The sequence below is a fragment of the Protomyctophum bolini genome, assembly GCF_963924005.1.
Source record: "Protomyctophum bolini genome assembly, chromosome: 14".
Taxonomy (NCBI): Eukaryota; Metazoa; Chordata; class Actinopteri; order Myctophiformes; family Myctophidae; genus Protomyctophum; species Protomyctophum bolini.
Window position 1 is genome coordinate 8,195,957 of NC_137875.1, and position 17,358 is coordinate 8,213,314.

Genomic DNA, 17,358 nt, shown 5'->3' on the forward strand with positions numbered 1-17,358 from the left:
TACCGGCAGAGTAGTTCCGGAGCAACGGATTGTGTGGCCTTGCTCATTCCCTGATGGGACTGATCAAGGGTAGCTACTGGGATGTAAGTCGGGATTTGATCAACCCCGGCTGGGTCGCCTGAGTGAGGGGTATGATGTTGGAAGACCCAGGTGCATCCATGCGATGTATTTTTAGTTAGTTAATGAGGTTAAGGTTAGGAATAAGGTTAAGTTTAACCGTTTAAGCATAATGTACTTAGGTTACTTTAGGAATACCAGGCCGTGCAGCCTTTTCTTTAAGATCATCACTAATAGCAGGTCGTTTCAAGGAAGCAATCTGATTGGTTGAAGTAGCCATCTAGTCACGCTTAAATGAGCATGATGGAACACCTAATAAATTAATTCATGACTGACATTCACCTGACAATGTGAAAAATATTTGTACAAAAATAACATTACAGGAAGGCAGACAGACTGACGGCTCTGACAGTGCTGTAGATAAAACCCGGTTCTGGATTTTTGTTCCATTAAATGTGACAATGGATTCCTGGTTGGATCTGGTTCGTCTGATTTGGGATCTTGGGCTCGGCCATAGTTTATATCTGTCAACCTGAAGTTAAGTAAATATAAAATATTAAAATCCACACAGAGAGACAACAGCTGATTGTAGTTTAGTTGATGTATCATATTTCATACACATTGTGTCAAAGAATATGAAACTCATTGTTGCATGTTGTTTTACGGTAAATGTATTACACTTTATTACATCTTTCTACATTCGTTACATTTTGATTTGATACCATTTTAGTACATTTTGAATTCTGGGCTAGTACTTTTTCCACCACTGCATGTTTATGAGACAGCTGGCTGTGGGACTTATTTCAGGGATGGCCTACTCCATGCTTGGCATTTGGCGCCCTCTGTTGCTGAAAAAGTGAAAGTGCACCATGAAGTAGACGCTACCATAACTTTGGAATAAAAACATCAAAAGATGACATCCATAAGCTGAAGTCTGGTGATATACAGGTAGGCCTATATATTACACACATACAGACACGTCATAAAATGTAATTTCATTGTTTAGAGGTCCAATGGTCGCATGACTAAAGAATACTCCTGTTTCGTCCGTTGTGGTCACCACCGTCTCTGTGGCGCAACCGGTTAGCGCGTTCGGCTGTTAACCGAAAGGTTGGTGGTTCGAGTCCACCCAGTGACGATCATATTTTTCACAAGAATCAAAACAATACCGTTTCAACTTTCAACAAACTAATATTATAATGCGATAGCCTTCAGATGGCTTACTATGCAGGAATATGAGATGGATTCTATGAACGACTGTATCCTACTTTGGCATCAACAGCTGTTCCACTCATAACACAACAGAATAATATATAAGTGAATAAAATAACATAGATCTAAGCATTATTTTACCACTCTATGGATGTGATTAGTAAACAATGCGAATACACAAATATTGCAAACGTTGATTGTAGTTTTTACCATTTCATAAACATGAAGAATCAACAGTGAATTATATTATTATTACCGGTATTGTAGTTATTTTCAATTAAAAGCTCAGAAAGACAGACAGATACACACAATTACAAAACATGTTACTATATACTGTACTATACATAGCAACAACACAACAATGGTCTCCCGTCTTGAAAGGTAAAAAAATCACACCCATGTGAAGTGAGGTGCGCTCTAATCACCGTACATAAGAATGGAGTCCCTTATTGGCCAAGGGTTCCCACTTACCACCGACATACAGTACGTATAGGCCACGTAGGTGATGATGATGGTGGGTGGAGTCACTGGGTGGGGGATTATGGGGTGGGTAATGTTAAGGGGCCTAAAGTGGTAAAACTGTTCTTCGTTTTTCTGTGGACCCTTGGAACTTGCTCAAGGTCACAAATAATTTGTGCAAAAGTATTTTTTGCACAAACATGTCACACTAACTCAAAGGCTTTCCTAAGAGTGCTCTTCAGTGCGTGTAGATTTTGTTAACATTGGCAAAATCTTCTTCAAAATGTACGGTTGGCGCATGATGAGGCCAATGTTCTTAAAAACTATTAAAAAATAATGTTTGAAATGATCAAACCTGCCAACATTTCAACATGCTAATACTAACCCTGCCCCTAACGACAACCGCATGTGGAAGCAAAGGCGTCGGAATGCCACTTTTGTTTCCCGACGAATGGTACCATGTTTTAATGAGCATTACTGAGGACCAATTATATGAAGATGTATGAAAATGGCTGAAGTGGTCCTCGAAGAGAATGTATTTATGATACATGCCTTTTCGACGTCATGGATCTACATATGGGCATAAAAGGGATAGACATTAGAATAGCGACTCTAGCATTTACATATTTGGGAATTATATTTTGAGAGTTGCTGATTTGATCGACTTCCCACTGGGCACTTCACTCCTTGGGTAATACTCACAGCAGGTTTGACTTTTGGTTGAACAGTTAGATATACAGACACAGATATGTAGGGAATTTATAGATAGATATAGATTATAGGCCTATAAATATACTAGTGGTCGGCAGCTCGGCGGGGTGCCTCACAGCATGTCATTTAAACATGTATTTTAAGCATTCATGGCCTTCAGTGATTCCCAGGTATGCACCTAGAGACACTAACATAGTGGAGGACAAATATGCCCCTCCTCCGATGAATCCCTTAGCGATTAATCCCAGACTGGCAAAATATGTCATTTTACACCAAGACCTTCTTTTCTCCTCTTTAATCCTGTCCTCCTCTTCTTTCTTCTGTCTGAGGTCCTCCTGCTCCCTCCTCGTCCTCTCCTCCTGGAGCTTCCGCTGCGCTTCCTGGTACATGTCGTTGGTGTAATGTCTGCCTCCGTTGTACTGTACCATCCCCTCTATCTTCTCTAGCAGCTCCTCGACCTGGCCGTGAGGCGTAGCAGCCGCTGGGCTGTTGACGAGCGAATGGTACCTCCCCCCGCACGAGTGGATCAGCCTCCTCAGCTCTTCGCTCTCTCTCAGATAGTCCTCCACCGACTTGTGCCGCAGCAGGTCTGCGTGTGTGAAAAGAACGACGGTGTACATGGAGGCGTCGACGCCAAAGTTGTCCCGGATCCATCCGACGGTGTTCCTCTCCTCCTCGGTGAACCTCGCCTTCAGGGTGATCACCAGCAGGAACGCGTGGGGTCCCGGCACGGAGAGCACGACACACTCCTCGATCCGTTTCTTTAACTCCTCCTTGGTCATGTTGGTGTCGTAGAGGCCCGGCGTGTCGACCACCGTGAGTCTCCTTCCGCCCGTCGTCGCCACCTCTTCCTTCTGGCAATGCGCCGTCACCGACTCCGGGGAAACGTCCTCTTTGAAGACGTTCTTCCCCAGGATGGTGTTTCCAGAGGCACTCTTTCCCACTCCAGTCTTTCCTATTAGAATAAGTATCAAGTCCTTGGGGTGCGTAGAATCCACTACGCCCCGTACCTCGATCTCAGCCGTGAAGATATGACTACATAATGTGGCCAGCATGAGCAGCCTCCAGAATGTGTGCCAACCATTCCTGTGAGAGCATGATTGGCTGAGAGGTACTGACAACATCTGAAAATATAGAGGTACAAAATGCAGAGCACACTTTATTTACCTGCACCTGTATTCAAGCAGCGACGTCACGCCAGTCATTTCCATATGTGGGCATAAAAGAACAGAGATTCCCGGGGTTTGATCCCCGGCCGGGTCATACCAAAGACTATAAAAATGGGAACCAGTGCCTCTCTGCTTGGCACTCAGCATCAAGGGTTGGATTGAGGTACGCCCCTGGGACATACTAGCATCATGTCCAGCAAAGCTCCCCCATGCCAAGGAAACAGGAGATAGGCCTCCTGCCCTCGTGGCTCACAAGGCTTACTTAATAAGATTAGTGATAATGCATATTAAACTGGGGATCATTGAAATGAAAAAGGCTGAGAATCACTGGCTCAGTCAAAGAGTCTGAACCCCATGTCGTCATGCGACTCTTCTCTCCCCTTTTCTCTTCCACAACAGAAGCATCTAATGCGGTACAGTACCCATTATCAAATCGATATTATTGACATCAGTAGGCTACTAAGATCTCTATGAGTGGGTATAATCTAAATCTACTAATCAAATGATTCCCGAGCGCGGCACAGCTGGAGCTCACCGCTCCAAGAGATGGGTCAAATGCGGAGAACAAACTTCACTGCGGTAACGTGTGTGACAAATCGTACGACTTTGACTTTGATAAAAGGGACAGACAGACACACAGAGATCTCTATGGGTATACAAGGGAGAGACACAGTCATTAATGTGTCTCTGAACCTTCCTAATACAGATTAGAAGATCCATCACACCAATAGGCACATATGGATTGTTCATACAGACACAATTCAGATTCTCAAAGTATTCAAAGTTTATTAGCATTTGAATACTGGAACCAGCCCTGTGCATTTACAATGGAACACATAGCCTGACTCAACACAATACCCTCATCCATGCCTCCAGGGTGAGGAGGTGGGTCTTGACTTGTCAGTAATGAAGACATAAAACTCGTTCAGACACAACTGAAACAATATAGACCTCAAAAACATTCCACAGTGGGAGGTAAATAAATATCTGCCATGTTTGCCTCCCCACATTCCCAGAATCTATTCTGGGAATAGATTATATTCCAAACCTCAGAAAACAGCAAACATATACAGCAAACATACACAACGAGAATATACAAGCTTTAAGCCCTGCCCTCCTCTAACCCTAAATGACCGGAGTCCCCACTCTCAGAGGAGTTTATTCTAGACCCCTCCTCTGTTTTTGCACTACACTAAATGTTTTCCCCGAAAATAGCTGATCTACAAGCTCAGAATGCGTCACGTTGTGACCCGTTGTGAGATTGTCTATTTCCACTGAATGTTAACAGCAAGAATATGGACGTATAGGGATCACGTGATTAAATAGAACCATGACACATGCAAAATGTGCAGAGGCTCTTGTGTATGAATATGAATATGAAATGTGTTGTTTGTCCAACTGTCTTCCCACTCGCCCAACACCATCCTGGGATCTTTGGTGCCTCCCAGGAAGACATGGAGGAAGTGACGTTAATAATAGTAATACCCACACCCACATTGCTATAATGGCCTTTTCCATAGATAGACTTTATTTCTATGTTATACACTAGTGTCGGAAAAATAACACCCAGTGTGAAGTGAGCAACACACATCTCTGATGATGTATTGACCCTTTATTTTGCCATTGCAGATTTAATTTATTTGTGGTAGATAAACTTTATTTTTGACATTGACTTGAATGCGACATCACATGCGACAGAATTAGACACCCAAACACCCAAAGTCACATGTTGGAGCGGTTAGCACCACTCCAACAACAAAATAATCTAAAGTTTGCGCTGGGAATAGACTTGAGTCAGTGGGTCCCTTGCTCAGTGCTCCAAGGTCCGCTTGAAGTGCCTCTTCCCATCCAGGTACAGCATGAACTCTCCGTAGCTTTTGGGGACGACGGCGGGGAGGTGGTCCCCCTCCGAGGCGTAGGTGAAGTGGAACACGTTGGTGGTGTCGTGTTGCCGCGTGAGCGGGTCCAGCACCTCTGTGTGGACTCTGATCTGGATGTACTTCCCCTCTGTGTAGCACACCTGTGACGAGAGGAGCAGCACGGAGCCGATCTCCACGGGCTTCTGGAACACGATGTCGTCGACGCCCAACAGCTTGGGACGACCTCCTCCGTAGATGCACGCGTTGGACCATCCCAGCTCGTAGGCCTTCCTCATCAGGAAACCCCCGAAGATCTTGTTGTAGATGTTTCTCTCCTCGGGATAGCAGATCTCCAGTCCTTTGAGTTTGGCGTCCTCCATCCACACGGAGTTGGGAGGCAAAACCCGACTTTGAAAGCTCACCATCTTAGAATCCAGGGTGTTGAGGAACAGGCTGTGAACCACCTTAGTTTCTTCATTCGTCGGAGCCACCTTTAACAGCGACGCGGTTCTCAACGCCTCGCGGCGGCTCTTGTTCTTCTCTCCTTCCTGGAACAGTTTCTCCTCCTCCGAGCCCTCCGGCTTCAAGGGGTTCACGAACGCGGCCTTCTTGTTCTCAGGGTCTCTGGCCACCATGACAAACGTAGCGTCCAGAACGGGACAGTAAGCTCCATCGTAGTACTGAAACATTTGCATCTTGGCTTCGATGGAGGACTTCCCCACCCACGTCACGTGACCGGTGAACTTGACATCGCGGTCGGGGTAGATGGTATGCTTCCTCTTGTCTATCTTGTCCACCTGGGCGGTGACGATGGACAGCGGAGATCTGGGCAGCGCATCGTTGTGGGTGTGACAGTAGCTGATCAGCACTGCCAAGCTGTCCAGATCCTCCAGGATCCGTCCGAAGCGGACGGTGTTGTGGATCGTGATGTACTTCTCTTTGAGCAGAGGCTGAGACCCCAGGGGCAGGTGGGCCTCCACATAGCTGTCTCGCATCCTCCTGACCGGTAGCTCGCTCTGCGAGCCGGCCAGCTGGGACGATAAGGCCACACGCTCTGCCAAGGCCTGCTGGTGGTCTCTCCAGTTACTGGACGCTCCCACGATGGCCATCAATCTGCTGCGAACCTCCGTCATGTCCGGAGGAGGAGGAGGAGGAGGAGGAGGAGCCACGGCCAGCGCACGGAAGGCCCTGGACACAGTGGAACGCAGCGACAGGAACCTCGGCGGGAGCATCTCTGCAACACTGTTGCTGTTGTTATTCTCTCTGTCTCTTCCTTTCAAGCGTGGCTTGAGACAAAGTGAAAGTGTAAAGACACTCTCATGTTGCCTGAAGGGAATATATACTGTACTGTGTACTGCCAGTGCACTGACGTAACACTGACGTCAACCATTCTGATTGGTCAATCGAGGAAGTCTGACACTGCACAACAGACATTGTGTCACATCCTCTTCCACAGTCTGTGCCAAACCCGCTCACCCAGTGACCTGATGACTACTTATTTTCACCTCTCACCTGCTCCCATTCTCCCTATGGGCCTACCTGTGGTTTTTGGCTTATCATTCTGCTCTACCTGTTTGTATGTTCTCTCTATTGCCTGCAGCCTTGTAAGGTGCACCTAAGTTCTATTTTTGCAAAGTAAATACTTTAAGATTATACCTCATGTTCATCTTGAGTTCTGCAGGGATAGAAGCCTGACACATCCGCATTGCTGAGCAAACGTAAAAATGTCACTTATCCACTTGCTGCTCGCAGACTACGCAGAGGCCAATCATTCATCCTCAATGTGGCATTCTACTGGCATAGAAAAGGCCTAGAAGGAGGCGTTTTTTTTTTTTTTTTTGATTTTTGATTTAAATTTTTTCCACTAGTTAGTATGATATCTCAATAGGGGGAAGTGCACCGGATTGTCTGGTTGAGTCATTGTCACGTTCTGGTGGTGTGGTGAGGACCCAAATGCAGGACAGCAAGCAGACAGAGTTCAAGATCCAAGATGGGTGATTTATTACAAAATAACTGGGAAAACGACACAAACACTGAACTGAACAAGAAGTGACACCAAACAATGGCTGCGGTTACATGAGGGCTTTTTCATTCAGAATGAAAACTTCAGAATTAATTAATTCAGAAGTAATGTTTTTTGCTGCGTGTTTACATGGGAAAGGTCATTCCCAATGAGTGTTTACATGGACAATACTTTTAAATCCCATTATTTCATTCCACATCAGGTTTGGGGCTGGGAAGGCTTCTGATTGGATAGGGGTCCGGGCGGATATATGTTTACGTCCAGTGGTGGAAAGTAAATAAGTACATTTACTTTAGTACTAAAGTACAATTTTGAGGTAGCCTATTTCTACTTTACTTGAGTATTTTCAATTTCCAATACTTTTACTTTTACTCCACTACATTTCAGTAAAACAAAATAATAATAATAAAAAAACACTTATGCCGTATTTGATGTATCCTGTAGCCTAGTTGTCTAGTTTCTTAATATAATTAATCGCAAAACAAGAGCATAATATAGCCATACCAATTACATGGAAACAAGCATGCACAGAAAGACCAGAATGAACTTCAATCCGAATGATGCACAATTGTTTCAATAGGATTTAAAAATGGAATAAACCGGTCAGTTACATCAGATCTAAGTTTAAATCAGATTGGCCATTTTCATTCCGATTCATGATTTCCATAAGTGCGCCGAAGAGACATGTAGAATGCTGACATCATGATCATGCCATGGTAAAACTCCATATCTGACTCATTGTGACGTCATATAACTCCATATATAGCTGACTCAATTGTGACAGTCAGTGAGATCAGATGTCATGAGCATCCATCCAGCCATTATAAGCACTATATGAAGAGTGGCCGCCACACGTTTATTTCTCATCTCCTTCTCGTCTATCTCCAGGACACGACTTCTCAAGTCTATTTTCACATTCAACCTTTGAGTTCCTTGACCAGCTCTCACCCGGAGACTCCAGCACCTTCCCTATAGTGTTGACAGTAAATTCTGATTTTGTCTTGATCTTTTGAACACACCATTTAGTTTTAGTCCTATTTAGTCTTAGTCGACTAAATATCACCAGTAAGACGCGCAAACGCGGGAAGCGAACGCAGCTCGTACATATTTGGGTTTTTTTAAGATTTTTTTTTAAGTTATTCTTTTTTTAAGTTAAGTTATTTTTAAGTTAAGTTTTTAACTTAGCCATAACCATATAAGGAGTCCCCAAAGCAGCTATACGTCCAAATATGGAGTGTGTTGCATCAATCACAAACAAATCACTCAGCTCCATATATGGGCACAAAGGGGACACACACACACACACACACACACAGACATGATCTGCTAGGTCTCATAGTAAGTGCTCACTGCATTCGCAAAAATCTTAGTCTTTGTCTTTTTAGTCTTAGTCAACCAAATTAACACTGAACCAGTCCCACCAGAATTTTATACTACCTGGACTGACTATTGGATTGGCCGCCGGGGGGCAGTATTACGCCTTTTAACGTCCAACGCCTGCCGGAAACGAGAAGAAGCCTATCCTGCTGTGACGTCAATGAAAACATATGCAAAATGGCGGCGTCCATGAGCAACGTGGATGAGATTCGGAATCGAGTGATATTACAAGAATATGGCGTTAAGCATGTACGTTGTTTAATTACCGTTATGTCTTTATTAACTATGTCGTTCTATCCAGCAGCATTGCGGGCTTATATGTAGCTTCTGCCGCTAGTTAATTGAACTGTGGACACCATCATGCTATGATATGATATTGATAAATATGGTTATTTCTGGTCAGCATGCATGCTTGCTGCTGACTCTGTTCATTTAAGCCAGTGATTTTCAACCCTTTTCTTATCAAGGTCCACGGGACTAGCTCTGGTCCATAGCTAGCCACGGACCACCATTGAGATAGAATGCTGTATTGGATGTGGTACCACCGTACCATTAGGAGAGAACAGGCAAACGTTGAAAGACATGACAATTATTGCACATTCTCTTATTGTGTAGACTTAAATTAATTAGTAATGCAGATTTTTAACAATTATCTCACTCTTGAGATTTACACTCAAGACCAGAGTTAGATCATCTCAAGAGTTCAATATTTAATGAGGGTCCATATGGTTGTCCATTTAGCTGGGGAGTGGGGACCACATGGAACCAACCAACCACCCACCTCAAGGACCACAGGTTGAGAACCCCTGAACTAAGCTACTTAAATCAGTTACTGTGCGATTATCATGTTTTTATTCGAGTCAGTCAGTGGTGGAAGAAGCAAGTTTTACTCCTGCCACAATGTACACCAGGTTCCCAACCTTTACAGGCCTCAAACCCCCCAAAATAATCATATTTGAACTGGGACCCCCAGCAGAATCATACTTGAAATGGTGACCCTCCAGTTCCACAGAAACAGTAAAAATAGCTGGTTGTGAAGCTTGCTAATAGAGGGTATGCGCGTGACATCATCGTACCTGGAAGTTATGCGGGAATTTAATTGAATTATCCTCTTTCTATCTGAAAAGTTTTTGTTTCATAAAAATCCACCATAGAAACGTTATGAGCTGTGAAGTATCAGTTTGGAAGTGCTTGTTTTCAATAACAACATTTTGCTGCCTCCTGCATTATGTGACATTTAGAAACAGGACGGTTGAGTGATTTCCAACGAGCGCTTCCAAACTCCAACACTCCATGCTGCTCAATGTTTTGCGTGTCCTGATGGGAAAATCATGCCTGTGCATACTCTCTATATTTTCCATCAAATGGGGACCCGCTAAAAATGTGCGTACTCATCTGGTGACCTGGGTGTCCTGACCGGACCCCCAGTTTGTTTGGGAACGTATGGTTTATCAAATTTTTTGAGGCATTGCCACATTCTTTGCGGTCACACTGTACTATCTTGAGTGTTATTTTTATTTGTACCTCTGATAGTGTACAAATGTGACGAATTGGAGTTGGAAATAGATAAAATAATATACACTGGATTTGACATTTGCAGGTTCATACTACTGATTATCCTGGCAACTACCCGGGCTACGATGACACTTGGACTTTACAGAAATTTCAAAAGGTGAGTGACTTCCTTCCTCGCATTCACACAATACTGCATCATCAAAGTTGGTATTGTGACTGCTGCGGCGACTATCATCATCAGATACTAGCATATGTCCTTATATTATCATCATTTTATCCAAAGCCAGCTCAAGTGGAGTTGTTGGCTTTTTGGTTTTTGGTTTTTGACCAATGTATGTGGAGATGGTTGTATTGTTGATAAGAATGACGAAGTCAGACGGAAACTAATCCTGAGTTGGATTTAAGTGGTTTGACCGACAGTTTGAGGATCCAATGTAGAGGTTTAGAAGCGTTTTTAATACTTAATTGGTTATTATTGTTATTTGTATTATTATTTTTTAATTAAAATGCAAAGAGAGGAGTTTTGCGTCTGGCAGCGATGATATCTCAGCCGGCCCTACATTAACCCATTCTGGGCGGGGACCCCTTTTGGATTTTGGTGTTTTAACTAAGCATTATGTTATACTTTAGCTATTGAATAATAGCAGATACGAGCTTGTAGGTCTGCTATTTTTGAAAAATCGTGAAAATGCGGCACAAATCTTATATATATATATATATATATATATATATATATATATATTCTTTCAGGAAGACTTATCTTTTATTATTTCGACGTCAGGCCTAAATGGGTTTAACAAAAATTCAATAGAGCTGATATTTTATGCTTTCTTTGCAGAATTTTAGAATTGACATGGTGGACATGGATGAAAACACCATGGAGTTCGACATGGTTGGGATTGATGCTTCTATAGCCAATGCCTTTCGAAGGATATTGCTAGCAGAGGTATGGTTTTTCTTTGTTATTCCTCCCCTACCTTCTAACATGAGGTATGAATGATGATTCACACTGGGATTGAAAACACAGCTACATCTTTGATATTTAGGAACCAAATGGACCCTTATTTACAACTAAGTCTGTAACCAATACTGACTGTACTAATGGTTTGTTCTATTTCTACACTCTCAGAGTAAAATTAACGCAGAGGATTGTTCAGTGTGGATTGCGGTCCCAGAGATACTAAATGGGCGTCCGTGGTTTCACATGCATATCTAACTAGGGGTCCTTGAAATTAACCCATTAAGAACTGAGGACGATTCAACAAATGCCTTCTAAATCAGTAGTTCTTCAACTTGAATGGGTTTGAGAAGCACTGAGCTAAAGGACTCTTTGTGCTCAAACTAAAGGTCCCCAAAGTAAACACCAAGCTGTGTTTTAATGCCCCAACCACTTGGAATGAGTGTGCAACTACTTTGAAACATTATATGTTTCTGTTTTGTTTTAGTTGTGTTTTTGTTCCGTTTCATCATTGAAGTGAATATTGATGGAATTGTGTATGTGATGTATCTAGACGATACTGCAAATGAGGGCAAGCTCAATGTCTTTCAAGAATAAATCAAATGAATGTTTGAATGAATGATACGTGCTATAACTGTGAACAGGTCCCCACCATGGCTGTAGAGAAAGTGTTCATCTACAACAACACGTCCATCATCCAGGACGAGATCCTGGCTCACAGATTGGGCCTGGTCCCCATCAAGGCTGACCCTCGACTGTTTGAATACAGAAATGCTGGTAAGCATGGAATGAGGCAAAGGATTAGACCAGGGGTGGGCAACTTTGATGATGGAGGGGACCACTATATTGCCACACTCACTCCAGAGGGCCACAGGCACGTTGCATGTACTGTCAGGCAGTACATGGCAGTGTACAATAGAGGCTCTTATCTCAGAGCTCTAGTTCGCTGTAGAGCTCTTATCTTTGTATTTTAACTTTTTCTTTTGTAAATGAATGCCCTACTTCGTCATTCTACACAAAAGTAGCAACAATAGCCAATCTACAAGATCAACATTTTGAGCTTGTAGATCTGCTATTTTAGCTATTTCTGAATTGGAATCCTGAATTATTGAATAATAAATCCATATATACAGAATGAAAGACACACACTAGTTTCGGATGATCCCATGTGTGATGTGTTATCTTTTAAAGGCTCATGAGGGGTACTCTTCTCTTTTTTTCCCAGGTGAAGAACAATCTGAAGAGGAGGAAGGGTCTGAAATTGACACAGTAAAGCTTCAGCTGACGGTTAAGTGCACGAGGAACCCAAAAGCCACAAAAGACTCCTCAGACCCACAGGAATTATACCTAAATCACATGGGTAGGTATTAACCACTTATAAACCATACAAATAATTATGCAAATATGAAAGTACTACGATTGCACAAATACAAGTATTAAATGTGGCATGGAGTATCCTGAAACAATAGCTAAATAAGATTCTGGTGCTTGCAGTTGCTGCCATTCTATTTCAAAATATCACCCACTAAATCCAAAAATAATACTGACAAATGCTCATCAAATATGATTGTTTTTGCAGCAACATTTTCAGGTTTGTGGTGAATATCACTGTCCTACTTGTACATACTAGAAAACAAGATGACCTTTCTAAGTTTCTGCCACAATTTTGAGGAGCAATAGCCCTTCCAATGCATGGATTTTCATGTGGCAGCCAAGTCTATGGTCTTTTTAATGTTTCTTTTTAGAGGCTGAACACTTATGACATAAATCATTTGCCAGCCAAGTGAGTCTATGGACTTTAATGTTTGTTTAGGGCACTAAATGACGACATAAGATGCCATTTGGCCAATATCAATACAGTGGGAACCCCTCACTTCACACAAGTCAAGTTTGATTTTGTTTAAGTGCTGAATAATTCCAGAATGAAAGGGTGCATTATTTTAACCCAATTAAACCGGGAAAGCACCCGTATCATTTTAGATTTTAGCGTTGGCTATTCAAAAATGGTCAGATATACAAGCTCGCAAATCTGCTATTTTTGAAAAAAAGTGTGAGAAGTGTGAGAAGAACAACTGATTTTAGAAGGCATTTGTAGAATCGGCCTCAGGCCTTAATGTGTGATTTAACGGTGTTCCTTCTCGTGCCTATGTCAGTGTATTCCAAGGACATGAAGTGGGTGCCCATTGGGAACCAGGCAGACGTCTTTGCGGACGCCAACATCGGCCCGGTGCACGGCGACATCCTGCTGGCACAGCTCCGCCCAGGGCAGGAAATCGACCTGGTCATGCACTGTGTGAAGGGCGTGGGTAAGTGAACTGGACCTGGTCATGCACTGTGTGAAGGGCGTGGGTATAAGTGGCCATTCTTCCTATGGGGGTGCCATGCTGGCTTGTTGTGGACATTTGTCAAAATTCTATTTTTGCCACGCACATACAAAATGAGTACACAAACACATAAAGAATTTGCTCCAAATGACCATTAAGGGCGACACATACTCGTTTTTAGGTGCGGTGGTTGAGTATTTCTATATTGCAGTATTGATGCTTTTACTCAAGTGAAAAATGTGAGTACTTTTTCCACCACTGGCTATATGGTATATCTGTTTTTCTGTTGGAACTGGACTGTGAAGATGAATATCCCTGAGGGGACAATAAAGACTATTATTGTTATTTAATTATACTATTGTGTTTTCAGGTAAGGACCATGCAAAGTTCTCTCCCGTGGCCACAGCCAGCTACAGACTGCTTCCAGAGATCACGCTGCTCCAGGTGGTGGAGGGAGAGAAGGCAGAGAGACTGAAGCGCTGCTTCTCTCGAGGGGTCATAGAGCTGGAAGACGTTAATGGTAAACATTTAGGGGTGTAACTAACGATACATTTGAACAGCGATACGATACACATCACGGTTCATGGTTGACGATACGACACATTTCAATTATTTAAAATCGATACAGTAACTATTTAGCAAAGACTTTAAATCTGTGTGGATAGTCCAGTCAGTCACCAGTCATTGACTCCCTACCCTCCTTCAAAATCGCCTTAAAATAACGCCAATTTACAACAGGGGCTACACATTGTCTAGCTTGCCAATAAAATCAATGTTTTTCTGTAAATATATGTTACTGCTCCTAGTATCGATGATCTCGTATAGTATTGAATGTCTAACGCAGTGGTTCCCAAACTTTTAATTTCGACACCCAAAAGAAACATTAAACGTTTGCCCGGGACCCAAACTAGTGAAAATAGCCAATCTACAAGCTTTCTTATTCATGGCAATTCTTAGATTTCTTATTTTTTATTTTTTATGTACCTATACAATTATCTTAGATTTTCTTATTTTAAAAAATAAAGAAAAAGTGTCCGACCCACTGTTTGGGAAACAATGCACATTTCCACCATGGAAACAATCCCTCAGGACTTTTTGTGTTCTCCTTTTAGCATTGTTGTTTATTAGTTGTACTTTATAATGAGTATTCAATGAATCAATGGTATATTACTGACGTGGTGGAACATGTGTGTGTTTGTTGCTCCAGGGAGACAGGTGGCTAAGGTGGCGAACAGCCGCCTGGACACGTGCAGCAGGGAAGTGCTCCGTCACGACGACCTGAAGAATCTGGTGAAGTTGGCGAGGGTCCGAGACCACTTCATCTGTACGTAATTCATCACAAATCATTTAATTCAGACCACTCCATCTGTACGGAATTCATCACAAATCATTTTATTCAGACCACTTCATCTGTACGGAATTCATCACAAATCATTTAATTCAGACCACTTCATCTGTACGGAATTCATCACGAATCATTTAATTCAGACCACTTCATCTGTACGTAATTCATCACGAATCATTTAATTCAGACCACTTCATCTGTACGTAATTCATCACGAATCATTTAATTCAGACCACTTCATCTGTACGTAATTCATCACAAATCATTTAATTCAGACCACTCCATCTATACGGAATTCATCACAAATCATTTTATTCAGACCACTTCATCTGTACGGAATTCATCACAAATCATTTAATTCAGACCACTTCATCTGTACGTAATTCATCACGAATCATTTAATTCAGACCACTTCATCTGTACGTAATTCATCACGAATCATTTAATTCAGACCACTTCATCTGTACGTAATTCATCACAAATTATTTAATTCAGACCACTTCATCTGTACGTAATTCATCACAAATTATTTAATTCAGACCACTTCATCTGCATGGAATTCATCACAAATCATTTAATTCAGACCACTTCATCTGCATGGAATTCATCACAAATCATTTAATTCAGACCACTTCATCTGTACGTAATTCATCACAAATCATTTTATCATCATCACTACTTTAATGGGGGTGTTTAGAATTGTCTTGAATGGTTTCCAGGGGTGATTCTTTGTTAAATTAAATCCATAGTCTGTCCTACTCTCACATCCTTTCCTTGCATGTGAAGTTCCTCTCACTGAGGAAGCATGTAGGAAATGAGAAGAGGATAGAGGAAAGGAGGACCTTTTGTTTGGTGAAGTGAAATTTCAGAACAAGAGACCAAACTCATTATTGTCAAGTCAATGTAAAAGCACATACAAAGTGCTGTACAGAGCAGCATCAGTAGAATACATCATCAATGTGGACTTTATGCCATTCATTTCTATTTGGTACAATATTTGTAATTATGAACCCATGAGTTTCAGTTTGTTACTCTAAGACGCGCACATACTGATATTCTGAATTAATGTTAATGTAACACATCACACACGCACATAAACGTGCGTGAACGCGCATGTGCATACATGCATGCACCCTGAAATGTTACTAATTTCTGCTTTGATCCATTCATAAATAAATAAGTGAGTAAATAATTAAAGTAGAATGCATATTTAATACTTTTTCGCTTGTTCAACACAGAGCAGTTCTGTAGAAGCATTACATTTATAATATTAAAATATGTTTATACAGCAGGATGTTTTAATGTTGCTTTTAAGGTGTTAAATGTTTAACGTTTATTTTTTCTCTTCCTAGTTACTGTGGAGTCGACTGGTATCCTGCCACCCGATGTCCTCGTGACAGAAGCCATAAAAGTTCTCATGACCAAGTGTCAGAGGTTCTTGAATGAACTGGACTCTACAGACATGGAATGAATCTGGACCAAATAAAACGCTTACACTCACAGGAAACAGACATTGACTTACACAATGTGTGCTTGGCTGGCGTTCGAATTTCAAAACGGCATTTTGATTGGAAAGACTCTGTTGATACTGTATGGACTGAGCCTACAGCCACTGTTTCTCCTGATCCATAAGACCTGAGGCCCGCGGACCCCCCCCCCTCATCTGAAATGTGTTTGTGCCAGGGCACCACCAGAAGAGAAGATCTAAACCACTGTTCTAAATCCTAAGAATTTTCTTTAAAACGTATGTTGCTATATCCATCTAAAATGACACAGATGCGTTCCCGGTTGGGTTAAGCTGGCTTCTTTGCAGCACATTTTGTTGGTGCGGCTTGCTTATACTGTACAGTACCTTTTTTTGTTTTATATATATTTTGTGCTAGTGTATAATGTATCTTTGGAATTACATTGACAGATTCCGTTTTCTTATATCCTATATAAATAATCAGATCATAGCAATTGAAAATATAGATTGTTCTACATCAGTTATGCCAGTAAAAATACGCCAACGTGCTGGATTTTCTAAAGGAAATTTGGTGTACCGTGTGTACAGTGTTTTGCTGTTGGCAGAAACCTTGTATCTCCAAACGGTGAAATAGTTACTTAAGGAAATGGAATATTAAATCATGTACCTATCATGTATAGTTGCCACTTCATTTGGGCCGATTCATACTCCTATTTTACCGCTGTTTCTGCGCTGTAGTGCCGGAATGATTTCGGCTTGTCAGAAATTTTCAGTAGCACCGAAGAGAAGACTTCAGGACGGTACCTGGCTATCCAGGGTTTGATCAGGTCAGTGTTGTGATCTTCATATATGGAGACGGCTATTATGGTGGTGTGATGTCACGA

The 17,358-nt window shown here is 42.0% G+C and overlaps 3 protein-coding genes across 3 annotated transcripts; 1 reads left to right on the plus strand and 2 right to left on the minus strand.

The window, feature by feature from the left end:
• Positions 1 to 2,561: 2,561 nt before the first annotated feature.
• On the minus strand, positions 2,562 to 3,494 carry LOC308328357 (GTPase IMAP family member 7-like; the record flags this gene model as incomplete). The annotated part of the gene is made up of 1 exon (XM_080782133.1): positions 2,562 to 3,494. One exon carries the CDS (start codon positions 3,492 to 3,494, stop codon positions 2,562 to 2,564), a length of 933 nt encoding a protein of 310 aa, XP_080638259.1.
• A 1,913-nt stretch (positions 3,495 to 5,407) lies between these two features.
• Positions 5,408 to 6,750, minus strand: LOC308328676 (acyl-coenzyme A thioesterase 9, mitochondrial-like). Its single transcript, XM_080782702.1, has one exon. The coding sequence runs from the start codon at positions 6,697 to 6,699 to the stop codon at positions 5,419 to 5,421; it is 1,281 nt and encodes a 426-aa protein (XP_080638828.1). The 5' UTR covers positions 6,700 to 6,750; the 3' UTR covers positions 5,408 to 5,418.
• Positions 6,751 to 9,028: 2,278 nt separating this feature from the next.
• polr1c (RNA polymerase I and III subunit C) lies at positions 9,029 to 17,162 on the plus strand. The gene is made up of 10 exons (XM_080782704.1): positions 9,029 to 9,116; positions 10,468 to 10,539; positions 11,221 to 11,328; positions 11,985 to 12,117; positions 12,566 to 12,700; positions 13,494 to 13,646; positions 14,035 to 14,184; positions 14,872 to 14,988; positions 16,362 to 17,061; positions 17,118 to 17,162. The coding sequence occupies exons 1-9, from the start codon at positions 9,045 to 9,047 to the stop codon at positions 16,478 to 16,480; spliced, it is 1,059 nt and encodes a 352-aa protein (XP_080638830.1). The 5' UTR covers positions 9,029 to 9,044; the 3' UTR covers positions 16,481 to 17,061; positions 17,118 to 17,162.
• Positions 17,163 to 17,358: the final 196 nt, after the last annotated feature.